Here is a 22921-nt window from a genome sequence, read left to right as displayed (position 1 = left end):
TATGCACATGTATGAATATATATATATTATATATGTATATATATGCACAAAGAGACACGTACTCATGCACGCATTTAGCACATTAGTTCTGCAGCCTTCAGGAACAACGAAGACAGCCCATCTATCATACCACAGTACTTGTTCACAATTACCCTTGCACATGTTCTGGATTCCCCACTGATACCTACCACATGTCTGAATCCTATAGTCAACACTATTTTTAAAATATTTCTAAAAGAAAATGCACATGGCCAAAAATGGGATACTGAATCCCATTTATCAAATCCCATGCAACTACTGTTTTAGACATGATTTCTTTAGTTACATACTTCCTAAAGACTTCAGACCAGTCACCTAAGACCTCAGTTTCAAGCTTGACTTCAAGAAGTCAGTCCAGCAACTTTAAAATGGTGACGGTTTAAGCCACTCAACCTTGCACTTCAGGTATGTAAAGTAAAATTTACTCACCAAGTCATGCATAGTTTAACTAGATGATCAATCATAAATAAAACTTCACTAAAATCATTTCTCTGTCCATATAAATATGCCAAAACCATGCAGAGAACAGAATTTACAAAGCATAAAGTGTAACAGAAAAGTAACAGCAAACCATAGGTGTATATTTATTTCTTTTTCTGTCTTTGCCATCCTCCTCTATCTCAGGACTCCCATACCTAATTGTTCCTGCTGTGTGATCCTCCACTATTAAGCTATTCTGACTTTTTAGGAATATTAGGTTGCAAAATCTATATATGTTTCTCTTGGAACCATATAAGTGAAATTTGTATAAATCATTAGCTAAGTCAATTCACAAAAGAAGGGGGGAAAACATTTGCCAAGATATATTATTAGAGGAATTTAAACCACCAAGCAGCCCACGCAAGGTTGACTCCCCCAGCACCAGATTAGGTGGCAGGGAAGCAGTGCATGGAAACGAGCCTGCCAGTAATTGACACTGCCTCTAAAGTGTGATAAAACACATTGTTTCTTCAACTACTCTAAATATCTGTGGAGTCATATATATAGTATAAAAGGTGGTAAGAACAGCCAGACTGGATTTAAGTCTGCTCTGTTGCCATAGGAAAATCACCTTCCCCTCAAACCTGCCTCCTCTTCTAGAATCCCTGTGTGGGCTGATGCACCTGTCATGCTTTGGGTCACAGAGCCAAAGAGGGCTGTAAATCAGCACAGATTCTTTGCTTACCCTGGTCCCTCTTCCCTTCAGTACCCAAGCTCAGGGCTTCTAACCTCCTTCTATCTCTTGAATCTCCCACCCAGCCCTGGCCTCCATCCTTACAGTCATGCCTTTGGTTCAGGAAGCAGACCTCACAGGCAGAGGCAGGAGGGACAGAGGGTCAATATTGATGCCATAGCGTCTCAGAGAGAAAGAACAATCAAGGGGTGATCTTCAAGGGAGAGAGGCAGGGAGAGGTAGAGGCTGAATCGTCTGTTCAGGAATCATCTGTTCCTTTTGGGGGGCCTAAACTATGATATGGGGTGTTGGGGCAGGGAGGTACACACTAGGCAGCAAGATCACAAAGCAAAGGGCTTGTTCACAAAGGAGTTTGGATTCCATCATGCAGGTGACTTTGTGGAATTAACATCAGACATGCATTTAAGCTCTCATTTCACGGTGCAATGGGAGCAAGCACTGAGGAAAGAAGACCAGTTAGTCCATGTAACCCACACTAAAGGTAGTATTTGGGAAGCAGAAACCATAGGCAGGGAGAGGCTCCAGAGGTTCATGGTCACTGGACAGATAGACCAACACGCCTGCTCAGGCTGGTTTGAACATCCCTGTTTTCTAGTAAGGGATCCCACCAATCCTATCTGCATCCATCCTTTGAGTTCTGTAAGCAATCACCAAGAAATTGATAATACAATAAAATATACTGATAATAAAACCACTATAACAATAAGAATACAGTGATTCTGGATCTCAAATCAAATACAAAATGTTCCTGGATTATCTGTTATGGACAAAGTACCAGAGGAAGGCCACTAGGAAGTACAAAATGTAGCTTCTCTGGCTGTACAGTTGTGTTGGCATCAGACCATTTTTATTTCTTACGTACACACATGATGCTAAGATGAAATGAAACAATGACTACCAAAGGGTGGTCTGACCAAAGCTGAGTGTGCTGTCTGCCTGGCAGGGACGGACACCTCACTCAGGAGGCAGACCCACAGGACTCTCAGAAATAGAGAAGCCTGGGCCTAGAGCAAAAGAAGGGGAAGCACACGGAATCAGGCAAGACTGAGGTCAGGTCTCTGGCAAGGCCATAAGGAAGAGAGTCTGCTCTTTCACAGAGCCTGGTTTGACCGGATCCCCCACTGGGTTGTATCCACATCCCAGCAGGCATGGGGTGATTCAGCAGACACACCCACACAAGTGTGCTCCAAGCTTGGCACAATGGTGTCTTCAATCACACAACAACAACAGCGACCAAACCACAAGCCACCTCCCTCAGCCTTGGTTTTCATTGAATGACATGTTTTTTTCCTACCTCAAGGAAATTTCACTAAGGGTTTTCCAGAGTCCTCAAGGGTTCTAGGATCCTAAAAGATATACCTCCTTCTCTACGGGCTCATCACATGGCCTTTGCCATTACTTCCCACACTTCCTGCCTGTGTCCTTAATTCCAAAATTACGCTTCCAAAGAAAAGGTCTCTGTGTTAGAATATAATCTTCTAAACAGATCAGTTAGATCCTTAAAAAGCTATCCTGGTACCTGAGAAACGCAAGTATCAGCTTTACTAGCTTAGCCATTTTCAGTAGCTAGAAAAGTGATTTTGTTCACCCCAAATCGATGAATTTCTATTGAAGCGTATGTTTCTCTAACACACACAATAAACTGGCATTTGGCAGTGATTTAAACAAGTGAACAGGGCCAGCCTGCCATGAGAACAAAGCTGCAGGAACAGAAGCGAGCCAGATCTAAATGAGTTAATCTATGGGGAAACCTTTCTCTGAAGGCTATTGCTTAATACAAAACCAGCCAGCTGTCCTTGCCTTTGGGTGCTCAAGATGCCTTCCCTCTAGTTAATCTGCACTGAGAGAAATGGGTCTGGCCTAAAAAAACCAGAGAACCAAGCTACTGCAAGGAGCACCCAGGCCCTTAGAGTCCTGCTGGTACCTCGTGAAGTGTCAATTCCCTTTCTCTCTGGAAGGCCCAGCCTCACCACGCTTCCTGCAGCCCATCCTGACCCTGGCCACAGGGAATCCTGGGCTTTGATATTTGCCACCTTTCACAGCCCTGATCCCCTTCTGACAGCATACCTGTCACCAAGTCGTGCTAACTTGACCAACCTGGACCCCAGGCTCTTCCGACCACCAATGACCACTACTACCCCTACTTGGTCGTTACTACCCATCTCAAACTCAGCCAGCAGCTGAGGCCTGCTCCCCACTAATGGGATGATGGGCTCCTGTCAATTCCCCTTGCTTACAATGAAATCCAACTCAAATATGGACCATATTTGAGTTCCCTCCTCTAAGTGAAACAGCTCACCTAAAGGAAGCATCATCTGGCATGTTTGTGCGTGGACACATCTTTCCATGCTGCTGGCCACAGAAGAGCACTTTCATCCCCTGGGCGGTGAGACTTGAAGGCAAGGGCCCTAAGCTGCTCTTCTCAACACTGAGTTGGCTGCATGTCTGCATCCCTAGGTGGGGAGCAGGGGAAGTGCCCATCATAATCTCCAACACAGTGGGACTAGGATGGAGTCTGTGCATCTGATGTTCCAAAAAGCATCCCTGGTGATTTTAATGTGGGTGGAGCACCACTGATTCAGGGAGAAAATGACAGACGGTCAGCCGAGACTCTCCAGTGTACCCAGATGGAGGACATCCACTTTAAAGGCCTTTCCTACTGAGATCCCTGCCCTCTGCCCACCCCCACCCCCACATCCACTGCAAGATAATCACTGTAGCCTACAAAGCATGCATTGGAACAACATCTTGAACCCTGGGACCTTGCTTCATCCAGATGGTGCCTCTGCATCCCAGCTGAGCCTCAGTCTCCCCCCTCTTAGGAAAAGGGATCCTCTAGATACATTTGTTTTCCTTCTCCTTCTTTCTGCATCTCTCATTTAAATGCAGCCTGGTTAAATGCTTGCCTTTCTGCTTCTCCAAAAATGCTTTATGTGTTGCCTTGAAATTAGATTTGGGTAGTGCCTGCCCTCTAAGTAAATAACAGCACGAAATCTAGAAGCTCTATAATGCGATCAGGGGATGTAACACTGATGACATGATATTCCATAAGGCACGAAACACTCCATTCTGCTGCAGAGACTCACATGGAACCATAGAGGTCCTGCCCCCTGAACGCCAAAGTCAGACCAGCAGCTCTCTGCGACATGGTAACTGTCCACTCTGATGCTTGTCGCTTGTTATTCCCTCTGAGCCTGGCTTAATATCTACTTATCAAGTAGAAAATTCACTTTAGATCTATTTTCAGAGCAAGTATGAAGACAGTCTTAAGGATAAATTAGCTACATTCCTTCAGTTCAATGAAAGACATAAATCTCTCACCCCACAATAAGCTCTGCACATGGGAGGACAAGCCATCCTCTGATGGGTCTGCTTGGATGAAAAATGACACCGAAATACACAAATGACTAGTATATGGCACAATCTGGAACAAAGCAGGTCTCTTTGGGACCCCGTCTACAATGATTTAGCTATGGAAAGTGCCAAGAGGTGTTTTGTTCTATGTTGTTTCAGAAAGCTTGAACATCCAGCAAGCCCAGATCATGACTATGTTCCAGACCTAGCTGGTCAACTGGCCATCCCTACCTGGCCATCCCAAGACCCTCAAACTCAGTGTGCCTAAATCAGAATTCACCACCTGCCCTCCAGGGCTTGCATTTCTGATCTCAGTTAAGGGAAGTGCTATCCACCCCAGTCAGCCAGTCAGAAACCTGATAGTTACCCTAGAACCCTATCTCCTCTCCACCTTCTCCCCACCCCTCCCAAATCCCTAAGTCCTGGACATTCCAGGCTCATAGCTCCTGTTTCAATGTGTTGCTTTCCAGACTCCTCCGACCGTCCCCCAACTGCTCCCCTTCATGGAGTCTTGCTACCTCTAGTCCATCCTATGCTCCACCATAATAATCTTTTTTTTTTAAGATTTTATTTATTTATTCATGAGAGACAGAGAGAGGCAAAGACACAGGCAGAGGGAGAAGCAGGCTCCGTGCAGGGAACCCGACACGGGACTCGATCCTGGGTCTCCAGAATCAGGCCCTGGGCCAAGGGCAGGCGCTAAATCGCTGTGCCACCCAGGGATCCCCCCACCATAATAATCTTAACGAAACAATCCTGATCACGTCGTTCTTCCATTAAAATCCTTCAGTGGCTACACCCACTGTCTATGGAATGATGTTCAAAGTCCAAAGCGGGGTATGTGATCCAATCTCCAATCCAACCTCTCCAAACTCAGGCCTCCGTGTGTCACCTCGAACCCTCTGCCTCAGTCACATGAACTACGTGCAGTTCCCAGCACACCAACCTGCCTTCCATCCTCTTACCTCTGTGGGGGCGGCTCCCTTCTGGTTGGAATATCCCTCTTTCTGCCCCCCTCCCAAGCAAAATACACTCCTTGTATGGACCCACCTCCTCCATGAAACCTTTGCTCACACCGCTCCCCAAAAGAAGAGCTGGGCAGTCCACACCTTGAGCCCCTGGTCAGTCTCCTGTCATGGCATCTACATCATTATCACCCTTATTTTTAACACAACAGTAAGCTCCCAGAAGGCAAGAACTGCATCTTATCTTTCCAACCTCGGTGCCTAGCAGCCACCTGACACACAGGAGTTTCATAAATATTGGTTATTACACTGAATGTTTATCGCTGGAATGTTGCGATGGTGGCATTCCAACAGTTCCAAAACTGCTTTCTTTACCACTCACACACTTTGCTTTCAGCTGCTTATGACGTGGGCCCGTCTCTTATTCCCCCTTGGAAGTCATTTGCGGGGGACCAAAAATAAATAAATAAATCAGCACAGGAGATTTATCACCTTCTTATCCCTTGAGAAATTATTTCTTTGTTCTTTATTCCTGAAATAAGGGTCACACATCAAGGCCCTTCAACAGCAGATGGTGAGAATGACCAAATGAGTTATTCCAAATTCCGGCCCTCCCTCCAGTTCAAAGCCCTCTCCCTGGAAGTGATTATTGACTCAGGCACAGGGTTGAGACACTAATTAAAGCAGAATGAGCACGGCCTAAAGCGAGACTGGCTTAGGAAATCTCTATCTGTGACCCCTGCCCATGCAGATACAGAATAACTCTGAGAATAAAAACAGACTTCCCTGGCTTTGTGGCTTCTTCTAAGCCTACGAGGGAGTCACCTAAAAATAAAGGTGCCGTTCCCAATTCAGCAGTGGGCAGCCCCTGTGCCCAAACAAGGTAAAAGCTTTGGAAGGTTCTAGGCGCACCCAAAATTCCAACTGAAATGTCAAGTACCTGCAACGTGGCTGCCATACCCTGCAAACACCCTCTTCCCCAAGGGCTGACTTCATATTGGAAAATGAGCAATTTAAAGAAATGTTTCATTAACCTAGTGTTTTCCTGCTTGATGCTAATGTACTTAAGAGTAATTTGTTTGCCCAATTTCTCTTCCGTAGGATCATTTCATACGATCCTCCCCAGGACAATCTGAAACTCTTTGGGTCCCTAGTACACAATCCAGAGAACCTAGAAACCAACCGAACAACCAAACAAATAAGTGAAAAGCCTTCCGCTAAAAAGCTGTCGAGACCTATTTGTTCCAGAACACCAATCACATATAATGCAGAACAGGACAGACCATCCTGACCACTTTGGTGACCTTGGGTTTGTACCAATGGCAACACAGCATCGTTCAGCAGCCACCGCTGGTCCCAGAGAGACAAGAGGGAGATGCTGATTATTCAGAAAGAATGTGAGCATGTAACATTTTGTTTTGAGCCCCTAGAAGGCCTGTTTCCACTCTGCTTTGCTTATCTGTACACAGATTCCTGCTGTGTGCTGACTCCAAACCCCCAAAACTTCAAGGATATTTCTAACATCCTTTACTAATAGAAGCTCTTAAAAATCTCATAGCATAAGGCTCAGATACGCTCTCCCAACATGCAAAAGCAGGTACCGCATAAGGGTTTCTTCCTCCAAATCTGTGAGACGTGGAGAAATGGCTTGATCATGATGATGTGGGGAACAGGCTGGACAGCACACCAATAAGACATCATCTTTTGGGTGGATCCAGCCGCATCAGAATGGTTGTGTGTGTGCCACTATGCTAGAGGCCAGATTTTGGTCTGGGGAACAAAATTAAGACCCAACGAAGAAGGGAAGCACATGAACAGTGGAACTCAGTGGAACTTGCTGGGTGCCAGGTGCCATGCGTGTGGCAGGAAGTAGAAGAGCCATTAAAGAGTGTGACTCCGGTGGTGTTGGCACTCCAGGCTCTGCCACACGTGAGCCACGAGGCATTGGACAAGTGACTTTATTCTGAGCTTCATCCGCTTCTTGTAAAATAAAGTCACAACAACAAGGAAACAGAAATAGTACTAACAGCAGGGCCGGACGGCACCAGCTACCCTGTTGAAAACGCTCTAGAAACACTTGTTAAGCACCACCTCCCTTACTCCCGAGGACCCCTGTGAGGGAGAGTTATTAACTCCAGCTCATGGAGAAGGCCCTGAGTTGAGTGACCAGCCCAAGGTCACCGAGCTACAATGAGTTCAAAGCCAAGTCTCCCTGACCGCTGTGTTCTTTGGAAATTGTAACTCCAATGACTGCCACCAAAGTTGTGAGATTTTAAATATACAAATACGTATATATGCAAAATGCTCTGAATGCATCCGAAGAACATCAATTAGGTAACAGCACCCACCCCCTCCAGCATTCGGATTGGCCTCTTTGACCTCCAGGCGCCCAGCTCCTGGCAATCTCTCCTTCCCCTGGATGGAGACCCAAACATCGGAAGGTGGTGGGACAGGTGGGGGGGGGGCGGGGAGGGCCATCCCCCGGGGGCACTTACTTTCTCAGAACCGCTATCTCGTTCTCTATGCTGCTCTCCTTGCCCTTCAGCGCCTTCTTCGGGATGCACTTGACGGCAAAGAGTCTTCCACTTGCCTTCTCTTCGGCTAAGACCACTTCAGAAAACGCCCCGCTGTGAACAAAGAGGGAGAAAAAGAGGCGGCTTAGATTCAGGAATTAGGGGTTCCCCAGTAGCTCCTCCAATCCCATTACCAAGGTTTAAGGAAAAATAACAATAATCGCCAGCATTACTATTAGGTTTTTAGCCAACATCACTCCCCATTGGACTTCTTTATGCAAACAAGTACACACACACAAGGATGCCCTCATGCAAGGGGACACATGGATATCGCCCTGGGTTAGGCCAGCTCCCAGTGCCACCTGCCACCCTACAGACCAATGCAGTGGCAATTATTTTGGAGCAAACAGAATGGTTCCTAAAAAGAAAGCACCTGTCCATCTCCGTTGCCAGTACCCCACCCCAAGTAAATGAGAAAGTGATGCTAAAATTTCTAGATTCCTCACAGGCGCCTCCACTCCAAGAAAATTTCGGAGCATGCAGCAAACATTAATTAATTCTCACAGATACGTAAGAATGTGATTGAAGTGTGAGTTGGTGCGACACCTGGTATTGACACGGGGTTAATTAATTGGTAGGGACACACAAGTTTTCAATAAGTTGTCTTTTCAAACAAACAAAATCAGGATGCCTTCATTTGGGGAGACTTTTCTGCCTGAAAATGTAAACTGAACTCTGCAAAGGCAGAGCCACAAACTGAAAATATGACCAGGACATTTGGGGTCAGAGAGTTCATTTCTCCAGAGAAGACCACTGTGGTCAGTGAGCCCCAGAGCCAGCACCTCAGGGACCTCCATGTCCCCCAGTCCTGTCACCTCCTCTCTCTGCCAGCAGGCAGTGCCTGGGTGCCACACTCGGGCTGGGGGTGCAGAACTCCCCTAAGGAAGTAGGCTTCTCCATTGCCCACTCGGGGCCCCAGTAACTTGAGCTCTGTGTATGCAGGCCAAGGAAAAGCCACGGTCCACTGAGTCATTCCCTGTCTCTAGACTTCAAGGAGCAGCAATTCTTTCCTCAGAGAGACACCACACGTGACTTCTACCCAGTTATAATTAGAGACAAACCCTCCTGCATCAAAAGAAACCACTAGAAGGACCAAGGTCGTTCCAATCCCAGAGCCTCCGGGCTCTTTTCTTCAACATCAAAAAGATGCTTAAGCAAGGAAAATGTACTTTTGTCTCCCTCTCCTTACCCATCTGACAAGGGTAGGTATCCATCACAGACCAAATAACATATAAATATACATATATTCTTCAAAATCTCTTCCAGTGAGAGGAGTTCACTCTACTTAGTAGAATTAACCATGAATCTTCAGACAGCGTTCCTTCTGGAACATAAACTCGAGAGAAGAAGTTCAGCTACCTCCATGTCTGTATCTAATTATATAAAACCCGAGGGGCAGAAAACAGGCATTCCACCAAAGAACCAAATGGAAACTACTGGAACAAAGATCTTCTGCCCAAGTCCACAAATCACGGGTCGAGCAGGATTTTCCCTCACAGTATCACATGCCTCACATAGACAGTAATATTCTAGAACCAACCAGAATGATGATTATGAACTATAAATACAAAAAGAAAACCCACAATAGATTTATCACAGAGGGATAAATAGACTCAGACATTCCCAGGGACACTTGATCACCACCAACAGATTTCGCCCAAGGAAACCAATTCTTGACAACTTGAAGGAATCCCCCCAAACCCAGCTCTCTCTCCTCCTCACCTCTATCTCTGGGATGGATTGACATGGAATCACTTCACGGGAAGGGGTCTGAGATGGACAAAATCAGGGACACCTGTGCATATGCTCCCTTTCGCTCCCCTCCAGGAGGTAGAAGAAGAGTATAAGAATAAGAGATAAGAAAAATCAGGGAGGCAAGACCAGGATTCTAGCCCCATGGGTGATTTTATGCCAGGGATTCCATGCATTTGTTTCCAGCATCCCTATTTGCCACCTGAGTCCCTGACGCTAATGACACCACAGTGGTTTCTAAGTCTGTTGGGTTTACTATCCCCATTTTCCAGAAGGGAGAGAAGCTCTTTAGCAGCAGTAACCAAGCTGCCAGAGTTTGGGCTGGGACCTGCTAGACCTCTCAGCTGCCCCCTGCCCCCTCCACACCCACCATGCTCCTTCCTCTCCAGAATCTGCATGGAGAGTAACAGACTATGGTCAATGCAGAAGAGGTACTCTGCTTAGTGGTAGCTATCAAGAGCTTATGGGAGAAAATGCCCCTTTATCCTGTGGATCATTCCCTGCCTGGAAAATAGAGTGGGAAGTGAAGCTTCTGTGTGAATTGACCCCTGGACCCACAACAGAAGAAGCAGGGGACTTGGTTCTCCATGGGAGCCAGGGCTGGTGGGCTGCTGCAGGGAGCAGAGGTCAAGGTGAGTAGTGCTGCTGGATCAAGGGCTCTCTGCCTTTGTCCCTGATTTCAGGAGGGATGGACTATCTGCGACCCTGGGTGAGGACAGGGTGGTGGGACATAAATACATTAAGGGGCTTCAGAAGAGGCTGGGGCTTGACCCCAAGTTACCTATGAAAGGACACAAGGCAGGCCCCCAATGGCCAAGCACGCCCGCCATGCCTCGAGGAGTCTCCATCCACAGTTCCCCAGCAAAGTCACCCAGCCAAGGCTACACAGTCCCATCCTCTCAGGCTGAAACTCAGTCTGCAATCCCATTCCTGGGCAAGCTACCAAAAGAATCGACAGCAGGGATGGAAACAGATATCTGTGCACGCATGCTCGTGGCCGCGTTATACAACAGCAGCCAAGGGGTGGAAACAGCCCAGATATGCATTAGTGGATGGACGGATAAACAAGATGCGGTCTACCCACACAATGGACTCTTATTCAGCCATAAAAAAGGATGGAATTCTAGTACCTGCTGCAACATGGATGAACCCTGAAGACATGATACTGTTTAGGCCAGAATCAAAAGGACAAATACTGTAGGATCTCACTTATACAAAGGACCCTGAGTAGTCAAATTCATACGCAGAAAGAGAGACAGCGGCTGCCAGATTTGGGGGAGCAGAGAATGGAGAGTCCGTGTTTAAGGGAGACAGGGTTTCCCTTTGGGAAGATAAAAAACATCTGAGATGGATGGTGGTGATGGTATATAACAGTGCAAATTGACTTAACACCACTACGCTTCACTCTTAAAAAATGGTTAGAGTGACACATTTTATTTTATGTATGTTTTACTGTAAGAAAGAATTAAAAGTCATCCTGGTTCTATCCAAGGCAATCACCTGGGGATGGACGTGCGGAAAAAATTCAACAACCCTTTTCTCTCACTACCTTCCTAAAGGAGAAAGAAACAAATAACAGCAGGGGCTGTGTCCCCCTTGACACTCCCAGAGCGCCTGGCACATGTCAACGAGTCCCATGCTCACAGCAACCTCAAGAAGTGTACAGGGTGGGACGTCTGGGTGGCTCAGCGGTTGAGCATCTGCCTTTGGCTCAGGATGTGATCCTGGGGTCCCGGGATCGAGTGCCACATCGGGCTCCCCTGCATGGAGCCTGCTTCTCCCTCTGCCTGTGTCTCTGCCTCTCTCCTTGTGTCTCTCATGAATAAATAAAATCTTTAAAAAAAAGAAAAAAGAAGTGTACAGGGCGTGACTGCCACCTCCACTCTGCAGATGAAAAAAACTGAGGCCCCAGTCGCACAGGCAGGAAGTTCAGAAAAGAAAATTTAGGTTTCCCAACCCGTCCGATGTCCTTTTCCATACACTATGCTGGGCTGATGCGCACTGCTGGCAAGAAGCCTGCCTCTCAAGCACGGAGGGTGACAGCCATGGAGGGTCACCCTGCCCCTCTTTGCGTGACCTGCCAACCCTCCCCAAGCGTGCGAATCCACCTCACGGTCTCCTCATTTAAGCAAGCAGTGTGCATTTACTTTCTTCAAGCTTCTCAAAGACAAAGCTCTCTGGTCTTTTAGGGGATGTAAGATTAGCATAAATTGTTATTGTTCCTGCAATAAATAGAAATCACTTGAAGACACTTCTTCCCCCCCCCCCCCCCCCCCCCCCCCCCCCGTTGCAGGAAAGCTAATTAAAACCATCAGAAGCAGAAACACATGAATGAAGAGTTTGGGCACTTTCAAGGTAATTGCACAACAAAGTGATGTGTGTGTCTGGGCTGGGGGTGGGGGTGTTGGAGGGAGGGGAGGCGGGTGGGGAGGGAGCTGGTGGCAGGAAGGAAGCCGGCAGGAAAAGTGATCCGAAAGTCCTTAAAGGTTTCAGACAACCCAATGAAACAAATTCCTAGGAACACAAGCAGGGGACAGAGAGTAACGGAGCTTTAAAAATAAGGAGAGAGGGATCCCTGGGTGGCGCAGCGGTTTGGCGCCTGCCTTTGGCCCAGGGCGCGATCCTGGAGACCCAGGATCAAATCCCACATCGGGCTCCCGGTGCATGGAGCCTGCTTCTCCCTCTGCCTATGTCTCTGCGCCTCTCTCTCTCTCTCTCCCTCTGTGACTATCATAAAATAAATAAAAATTAAAATAATAATAAAAATAAGGAGAGATCAAAAAAATAAAATAAAATAAAATAAAATAAAAATAAGGAGAGATCATAGGAGGTTCTTCCATCAGCTGCACCTTCAAAACAGAAGAGACTTGCAGCCAGATTGAGTGCACCTGTGTCTTGAAATGGCAGTCGGCTTCTGCGGGGCCCAGGGCCCCCAGGACCCCCTGCTGTCTGCAGTCTCCCCCCACCCCCCACCCCCACTACCACTTGCCTGGAACCAGGTGATCTGGGCCCCAGGGGAGGGGCGGCCTCCCAACAGCTCAGATCCAATGGCTTCTTGCTGCTCATCCCCCTGGGTTCTCGTGTGGGCCCCTTCCTAAAACTCACTTCTTCTTGGATCTACCACACAGTTTTCACCTTCTCCCTTGTGTCCCATTGTGTCTCCACCTCCACCTGTTCCTCTTCCTCCCCTAAAGCGGCAATGCCCCCCCTCCAGGCTGCATCCTTGGCTCTCCCTCCATCCCACTCCACACACCTGCCCCCTAGAAAATCTCTTCTTTCCAGTTTCAGCCCCCTGTCCCCTCGTGGCCCCCTCACCTTCACTTGAATTTTAACCTGACTCACGTGCAACCTCATCTCTCCAGCTGCTTTCAAGGGCCTCCTGGCTGAATGTCCCGACCGCCTCTGAAGAGCACCAGAAACAAAGTAAGAAAGTATCTTTATCCCCAAAGTTCCTTCTCTGTTCTCTAATTTCTACCAATTCGATAGCGCAGCCCAGAACCCGTCTACTTCGCTCCTCCCTGGCTCATCTCCATCACCAAGTATGCTCGGGCTCCCACCAAAGCTCTCAGATGCCCTCTGTCCAGCCCTACTGCGCTGGCTCCGGGTCTGGTTATCTCACCCTGCACTTCTTTCAGGACGCCCTTGGCCCCTTGGCCCCCCCAGCCCACCTCCCACCTGCTTGTTCCTACCTGCTACCGGTGATACTTTTCTAAAGCCAAGATCTGGTTATGTTGCTGCCCCCCAACCCCCCCCCAAAAAAAAAAAACCCTGAGGTTTCGTGTCTACGACATCAAGTTGAAACTCCTTTGCAAGGCATCTGTGGCGCTCAAAGTGCTCCTCAAGCTGACCCCAGCTTTGCAGGCTCATCCGCTCTGGAGCCAACCTTCCCCAGTGCAAACACACCCCCGCCATACACACAGGGCCTCCACCCACCACATCAGTCACCTGGCTGCTTCCCAAACACGCCCACGCCCTTTCATACCCCTGGCCTTGCTTGAGTCCTGCCCACCTCCCCACTTCCTTTGAACGCCATTCCTTTTTCTTTCTGCTTGGCAAAATTCCATTTGTATTTTAAAGGACCCAGTTGGTCTACTTCGCCTCTCTTTGAAGGTTTTCTCAATTGCCTTCCCACCCAAACAGAATGAGGACCTCTTTCTGGGACTCCTATGGCTGGCAATCCCTGCATTACCCACTTACACGTTCCACCGTGGGCCTTGATGTGCTTGTCTCCGTGACAGCAGGCGTCCTAAGCCACTCTCTGTGTCTCCAGGTCTAACAATACTGGCACCAACTGGTGCCCAAGGCAGTGCTGATGATCCTCATCACTTCCCTCTGGCTTTCTACAGCTTCCCTGTGTGGTAGACCCACAAAATAAATGACATCCGCTAATGACCTTCCATTGCGTGTTGAGGAAAATAATCTGGTCCTCCTTCACAACATTTTCCTCCACATTTCTATGCAAGTGTGTGCAGAAAGAACCTCAAAGGTTTCCCTTGAAGCATAAAAATTCTTTGAGGCTTTCTGGATAGATTTTAGACCATGCATTTGTATGCCTGAACACTTGAGAGATATTCTCCAGCTGAAGAACCCCAAGATCACTGTTTGACCTGCCTGGGGAAAATATTAAATTTGTGACATTGTAATATGATGATCTCTCCCCCATAAACCTTCATCCTGGTTAAATAAGTCAAATTTGGTAGGAAAGAGGAGAGGGCAGATTTTTAGATGGTTGGAAGGACTTTGGAAAAGCATATGCCTAGGAGAAATAAAAATCTTGGTGTTTCAAAGATTGCATTTCTTTGACTTGTAAAAACATATTTATTTGATTTTTAAAGAACACTAACTTTCCATTTAAAATTTACAAAACCAAAACACCAATTTTCCATCTAAATTAAATCTCTGTGACAAATTACTGAAAGGTCAAACAAAAAGTTATTCTTGAAATGCTACATATTTCCAGCTCCTGAAGATAAAACTGTACAAATTACAAGAGTTGAATCCTTCCTCCTTCTCTTTCACATTTCAAAGAAAATCAAATCTCATCACCTAGAGGCAGCTTACCCTGATTGTAAGCCAGGCACCGGGGAGGAAATAAACGATGTTTTCCTAGCTGAATTTCCAAGATTCGGGAAAATGTCACATTTTCTACGCTGACTAAAGAATTCTAAACAGCTACTTTTGCTTTTTTTTTTATTTTTATTATTTTTATTTTTTTTAATTTTATTTATTTATGATAGTCACAGAGAGAGAGAGAGAGAGGCAGAGACACAGGCAGAGGGAGAAGCAGGCTCCATGCACCGGGAGCCCGACGTGGGATTCGATCCCGGGTCTCCAGGATCCCGCCCTGGGCCAAAGGCAGGCGCCAAACCGCTGCGCCACCCAGGGATCCCTACTTTTGCTTTTAACTTCGTAAACTATGGCTCTGAAAAAGGTTGTTTCTTTTTGCTTTATCCAGTCAGCTGTGAGAATGGAATCCTACTGTCCTAATGGACCATCCATGCCTTAGACTCTGCATGCTATAAAGTACTCCCCTGAGTACTTTACTGGAGGTACCCAGTCCTCCCTGAGGGAAAAAGATTCCCTTCCAATGGACCAATGGAAGGACACAGAAAATAAGGCTGGGCTCTGGGAATTCCTTACATTCCTGAGTTTCCTAAAAATGCAACAGTTATGGTTTTGTGAACTACAGATAGACTTTACCTGCCCTTTGTTTAAAAAAAAAAAAAAAAGTCACAGAGACATTCAAAAAAAGTCACCTCACCTCCATAACTGCTTCTGTAGACAGTAGACCCTCTAACCCTGGGTTCACTCCCAGTTTCATTGACCCACAGCCAACCAAGCCCTGGAAGCAGATGGTTCTCTTCTAAGCCTCACGCTCTGTCACAATGCCTACATCATTCACCTACTCCATCTCATCACATATGCATTTTATCATCTCACATCATCACAAGAAGGATGAGTACAGCACAACAAGGTATTTTGAGAAAGACTATACTCTTGTAACTTTCATTACAGTCTATTGTTTCAATTGTTCTATTTTATGGTTACTGTTGACTCATCTCTAACTGTGCCTAACTTATAAATTACACTTTATCATAGGCATGCATATATAGGCAAAAACATTGTTGTGCAGCATTTGGTATTATCTGCGATTTCAGGCAGCACTGGGGGGCCCCCCATGATAAAGGGGACCAGAACTCAGAGCTAAGCCACGCCCAGAGCTATGCTGGCTAACCCACCTACTCACTACCAATTATTGCCATAAAAAGCAAAAACAAGAATCTATGAATTCTGCTTTCCCAATTTCTAATGATCTTTAACCTGAGGTTGTTAAGAACATACATGAGATAGTATTTAAAAAGGATAGTAGGGATCCCTAGGTGGCTCAGCGGTTTGGCCTGGTCCTGGAGTCCTGGAATCGAGTCCCACATTGGGATCCCTGCATGGGATCTGCTTCTCCCTCTGCCTGTGTCTCTGCCTCTCTCTCTCTGTGTGTGTCTCTCATGAATAAATAAATAAAAGATTTTAATAATAAAAAAAAGGATAGTGCATATGCTGGCTACTTTAAGTGCATATAGTTTAAAAACAAATTCTTTTCTCATACAATAGCAATTTAATCACAAAACACACATGTAGCCTCCAACAACCTATAGTGACTTGCACATTTTAGATGTTCCACCAATGTCCATCCAATTGAACTGGTGACATCTTAGAAAAAGATGCCTCTGATTTTCAACAAGAATCAGAATTCCAGAGTTGCCTCTTTGATTCACGACAGTTCACTAAACCAATCACTCGGTAAAATTATATCCATCCCAAATTAGACCAAGAAATAATCAGATGGTGCTGAAATGATCTGCCCTATTAGCTTAGAGTCAGCTATTATTGGATCATTGCCTTCTCATTCTTTTTAATCATTCTACATACAAATCAGATTGATTGTGTTATTAACTGTATTAACACCATCATCTCTGGCCTATGACCATCACTGTGCCATGTGACTGGGCTGTCAGACGTTACCCTCAGCCCTCAGGCTATAAATTAAAATGTTCTTTTCCACTAAGCATAGTATTTTCCACTAAGCATACGATTTTCCTCAGTGTCAGACCAGGACAATATTAACGGCTGAAGGGAGGAGAAGTGGGGGGAAAACTGCACAGGAAAAATGAAGTTGGTGATCTTTCACTTTAGAACATCGAAAAAAACAGACAGGTGGCTTTTTAGACCTATTGTTCCAGACCAGAATCAATTCTTAAAATAAGAACACCTATCTGCTAACTCTAACAATAATCTTACTGACCCCAAAGGATCCAAACAGATAAAAAACAGTAGTGGAGTCAGATGGTCTAAGCAACTCTCCAGGCAGACATTAGAGAAATTAGACAATTTTCAGAAGTGGCATTAACTCTTGCTGGTCAGATCTTCGGTCTAAAATCCCCACTAATCCACACACCCCTGATGACATTGTGTCGTGCTAATTCAGCCCACTGAACTAAAGAAAGCCATGCCCAGGCGGACAAAGAAAACAAAGCAAAAGGAAAAGTTTTGCCATCACATGCTTCAAGAATAAATATGCACCCACGAAAATTGGCATCCCATTTAGACAGAACATCTATTCATTAGAGTGTGTCCTCTAAAACCTCTGCTTGGCAATTACATAGAAAGCCATATGTGAGTTTATGTTAATGCTTGAGCTAAATGTATCAAAATTCCATTTCTTAAAAAAATAATCTATAAGTCAGACCCTTATTAATTTGTACCCGCACCTCACCAACCAGTTCAAATTAGAGACATATCCTTGACCTTAGTAAGTTATGCATACAAATAGGGAGGCTCCTACTGAAAATAGCTAGTTTTTTTTCACTCCGAAATCCCATTTTCCTCTTCGACTTGGTAAATCCCACAATGACTAGCAAGTTTCCCTAATAGCTTCAAGAACCATGACGGAATGTTCTTAAATATTCATACCATTAGCCTGATTTTTGCCCAGATCAATTCTTATTCTGAATATGTCCCTGTGTCTAAAACCACTGGAGCAGTTTGGGTGGTGACAATGCCTGTCACAGGGGAAGGCATCAAAATGCCGGCATAGTCATTGCATGTGACATCTCTGGGTTCTTAAGGTTTTTCTGTGGCACTACATCTTTGCTGTTAATTGCTTCACTGATCCAAATGCAGAAGACAAATAATTCCAAATGAATGCACACCGCCATATTTGAAGGCACTAGCTTCATTTAATACCACAACTTTTTCCCCCTCACTTCTCTGACAGGGCCTCACATTTTATCTCTGCCATTTTTCCAGTCACTTGTGAAAGGTTGATATGGAGCCCGACTACGTCAGTCATTTTTCCTTAGCTCACCAACAGGGAGCATTAATGGAAGCCTGGTTCACAGAGGCAGTGACAAGACAAAAGATTTGGTTCTTCTGAGACTACAAAGTCTCCTATAGCCACAGCTAAAAGGCTCGTAACACTGAAAGGCACATAAAGTGTCTGTGTGGGCCACATGGGTATTTGTTGCAAGGGCATATTTCACTTGGATGACACAGGTTGAAGGGGTTCAGGACAGCTGCCCTACACCCCCCCCAAATGGGCCACTTTGACATGTGGATTATTTTGAGCTGAAGGCATTTGACACCCTGCAGTCTCAAGAGAAACTTCTGTCCCTCCCTTAATCACATGGACAAATCTAAATTGGGGGTCTTTCCCAAAATAAGGGTTACTAAAAGAGATAAATTTTATCTGAGTGACCCATCTATATGGCAGGGCAACCATTGACTTACCAAATATCTGTTCCTCTCATCACCCTGTGAAGTTCATTCTTTTCCTCTGAAGTCCCAGACTCCTACCCCCTTCTCCTTTGTTCAGAATGACATACACACCTCATTTTGCCTCTTTGGAATTCCCATGTCTATGTGGATTCCCTGTATGTATGCCTAATACATTTTATTTTCTCAGTGGAAAAAAAAATATTCTCTCCTGTTAATCTATCACATGTCAATCTGATTCTTTGTCCAGCTAGAAGGACTTCTGGGGGGACAGGAAATCTTGCTCCTCGACAAGGCAATGACTCAGATGAAACTGGAACATCCAGTATATATTCCATCTTTCTTTGTTGACTGTCTAGACTTCTCAGGTGGTACATCTTGTTGTGGGCTACACAGATCTCCTGTTTGACAAAGATTCTCCCCACAGAAGTTGCTCTTCAGAGTGGCCCTCTTTTTCACTCTCCATTATGGTAAGGGACCAGAACTAGAAGGCTCTCATGTCCTCCTTCTCCTGTGACAGCTACAAAGATTCAAGGTCCTCCTAATGCCAAATGCATATTCCTTTATAGAGGCTGGTGGACATCATCATAAATGATGGGCAACATCTTCACAGCAAAGCTGGCGTGGCTGTTTTAAGATAATCCCAGCTGGCCCACCCTCACAAGGCTTCCTACTCCTTGGGACCTGCTGGAAAGCTCTGATTTTAAGCACTTTTTAAAATCTATTTTAATTTTGGTTAAGGGCAGATGGATCAAAAGGTAACTTGTAGGAAAAATCTTTCAAGTTCCATGCCAGCCAAACTCACACATCAATATCCTTTCTAATTAGTTTTTCAAGGCCTCACATTAAAAAAAAAGAGTCCTTATTAGTATAATAATTACTACATTAGGGGCATCTGGGTGGCTCTGTTGCTTAAGTGTCTGACTCCTGATTTCAGCTCAGGTCTTGATCTCAGGGTCATGAATTCAAGCCCCACATTGGACTCCACCCTGGGCATGGAGCCTACATAAAAAATAATAATAATAATAATAATAATAATAATAATAGCAATTACTACATTAAAGGGACATTGGCTATATCTACATTAAAAAAAAAAACAGGAAATCTATCAATAATCTGGTAAAAAAAAAAATCAAAAGCTTAAGTGCCACCTGCCTGGCTCAGTTGGGTGGAATGTGAGACTCTTGATCTCAGGGTCATGAGATCCAGCTCCATGCTGGGTGCACAAGTTACTTAAAAAAAAAAATTCAAAAGTTTAAAATAGCAAATCACTGTAAATATTCAAAATATCTATAATAGAGGACTGGTTAAGTAAATTAGGATCTAAAAATACAATGAAGTACTAGGCAGCCATTTAAAATAATCAAGTAGATTTATGTGTGCTGATATAGAATTATCCCCAAGATATACTGTCAAGTGCAGAAAGTGAAGGTGCAAAGTGTCCATTATGTTCCTATTTGCATAACACACGTGCACACATCACACACACACACACACACACACACACGCACGCATACAATCTCTGGAAAGAGACAAGAACACTGTTGCCTCTGGGAAGAGGCCTAAGAATGATAGGAGTTACTTTTTATCCATTTTACTATGTACACATATGTGCACTATTTTTTCATGAAAAGTTATTTAATGAAGTACAGAAAATTTTAGGAAAAGGCAGTGGAAGCAATTGATAATCATCTATACAAAATGACTATCTAGCTCACTAAAGCCTCTTACTAGGTCCAACTGCTATACCCTACTGATATGAAATGTCAGTAACAGCCCCATTATACAGTGAAGTTTACCCTTTATGATACCTGGATATCTAAATGTGGCTGGTATTCACCGGTATGAATCAGCCTTGTATACCTGGTTCACATTTAGCCTTGACACCTTCACCAATGAAGCTATTTTTTTAAGAGGGGGTCAAGGAACTTTTCTTCATAGAGATCATTCATATAAGACATCGGGGAACTTATTCGTGGGGAAATGTAACTTCACATGGGCTCTGAAGGATGAGTTTGTTTCAACAAAAACATCAAGGTAGAAGGAAGGAAGTCAAGAAAGGCAGGTTGACAGAAGGAGAACATAATCCAGAGCCAGCGCCCTCAATAGGGCAGATCATAAACACATGAGGGGACTGTGGGAAGACAGCATGGTTTTTTGTGCAGAGCATATAGCTAAGAACAAACTGTATGCATGAGTGTGTAAAACTATAAAACATATCATTGATGTACACAGCCCTCGGACAGACTAATGGCCCCTTAAAGATATCTATGTTCTAACCCCTGGGATCTAAGAATGGCAGTTGACATGGCAAAAGGGACTCTGCAGCTGTGATTAGATTAAGGGCCTTAAAATGGGGCTATTACACTGGATAACCCAGGTGGCCCATTTTAATCACAAGAGTCCTTATAAGAGGGAGGCAGGAAGACCAGAATCAGAGGAGACGGAATGCTGGAAGCAGGGTTCAGAGTGACGCTGTTGCAGGACGACGTGAGTTAAGGAATGCTGGAAATTTCTAGAACCTTAAAAAGGCTAAGCACAAGTTCTCCCAAGACCTCCTAGAAGGGACACAGTCATGCCAACATGTTTATTTTAGCCTGTAAGACCCACTTCTGGGTTTCTGACTGGAACTGTAAGATAAATGTGTGTGGTCTTAGTCCACAAAGTCTGCGGCAAATTGTCACAGCAGCAATAAGAAGCTATATCTACATCCGTATGACTGGCATGTATCCCTATCTTATAGATGAGGAAACTGACCTCATCAAGGTGCAAGGACTTGTCCAAATCTCGAAGCCAGTGCCTGGCGGTACCAGAACTCAAACCCAGTTGAGAGGGGTTGATGGAATGCTGCCACTGGAGAAGTAGCTTGAGAGACGCCATGGACATTGTAAAGATCAGATGGATAATATCACTCGGTGCAGCAGGCAGTAACAAGACATGAGGTTTTGGACAAATGAAGGAAATGAACAGAGCTGATTCATATAAGGTATTCTCAATATGACCAAACTTGTTGTAGGCAATTGTGTTCTTTTACATCATTTGAACAGAAACAGGTAAGTGTCTTCCTTGGCAAGGTGATATGGTTTTGCCATCTGAGAAATTTATTTATGGCAAACATTTTCCCCAGTGATGCTACTGAGTAAAATATAAAAGATGCTTTCTTTACTTTCAACTTGAAAATTCTATTCTCTTTATTCTTGCTTTGGTAAGTGATTACTCCACATTTGGCTGAATCTCCCTACACTAACCAATGAAATGCTCTGCTCATCTTTTCATAACTGAGCTGTACTGTGGGCCGTTCCATAAACAAGGCTGTAGTCTGAACTTGGTCAAGATGTAAGTTATTCTGTGCTTTCCTTGTGTGTGTAGAGTTTCACTGTGAGGAACAATTCCCTTTGCCAGGTAGATAGGTTATTGTGCAAACAATGAAACTTCCCAAATCTAGGGAATCACCACCACTACCACCATCACCATCATCACCACCACCATCACCATCATCACCACCACCATTACCGCCATCACCATCACCACCACTACCATGACCACCACCACCATGACCACCACCACCACTACCACCACCATCACCTCCACCATTACCACCATCACCACCACCACCATCTATCCTGCTTATTTAAGCCATATTAGAAGCTTATTTTGAAAACTATATGCCAATAATCTTCTAATTCCACCAATAACCTTGCATGCCAACATTAGGCCCCACTTAACACCTGAGGAAATCTAAGTTCAACAAGGTTAAAATTTTTACAAATGAGATAAAAAAAAAACAGATTTCTAACTCTGACTTGTTGCAAGAATCATGCTACTTCATTTTTAAACCATGCCACCTCTTCAGGTAGAGTTAATTTCATAATTAAGAAAAAGTTAAAAAAAAAAAAGTTAACAAGAGTGCATAGGATGCAGAGGGGGTTTTTGCTATACTTTGCTCCAAAAAAGAAAGTTGAAATTCTCACCCACGCTACATCAACAGCAACCTGGGCTCTGAGGAGTAAAAATCACTGAAATTTTCTTAACCAGAGAACCCTCTGGCTAATAATTTTGGCTTCTTTCTAAGTTTCTGACAGTGTTTGCCCATGTCAATCCCAAGGACTGAAGACAGAAGGTTCTCTTGCCTCGGATTTCCAGGTACCCACGCTCTCCATTAAAGGAGAGTGGAAGAATTTTCAGTTTGAAATTTTATGTTTGTGTTCCTAATCTACTCCTCGCTGTTTTAAAATTAGGCCCCCTCCTTATTGCCTTTATGTCTTAAAATTCTACATAATAATTTTTATTCTTTT

General features: G+C 44.9%; 1 protein-coding gene across 2 annotated transcripts in view; it reads right to left on the bottom strand.

Moving 5' to 3' along the window:
* Positions 1-22921, bottom strand: part of CAMK1D (calcium/calmodulin dependent protein kinase ID) — a 433233-nt gene that overhangs the window by 267895 nt on the left and 142417 nt on the right. For both annotated transcript variants that reach the window (XM_055331921.1, XM_055331920.1), the window contains exon 2: positions 8028-8159. In XM_055331921.1, coding sequence (XP_055187896.1) covers positions 8028-8159 — 132 coding nt within the window. The remainder of the gene's footprint in view (positions 1-8027; positions 8160-22921) is intronic.

Source organism: Nyctereutes procyonoides, unplaced genomic scaffold, assembly GCF_905146905.1.
Source record: "Nyctereutes procyonoides isolate TBG_1078 unplaced genomic scaffold, NYPRO_anot_genome, whole genome shotgun sequence".
NCBI classification, from domain to species: domain Eukaryota; kingdom Metazoa; phylum Chordata; class Mammalia; order Carnivora; family Canidae; genus Nyctereutes; species Nyctereutes procyonoides.
Note: the sequence above shows the minus strand (reverse complement) of the source record. Positions and strands in the feature narration are given on the sequence as shown.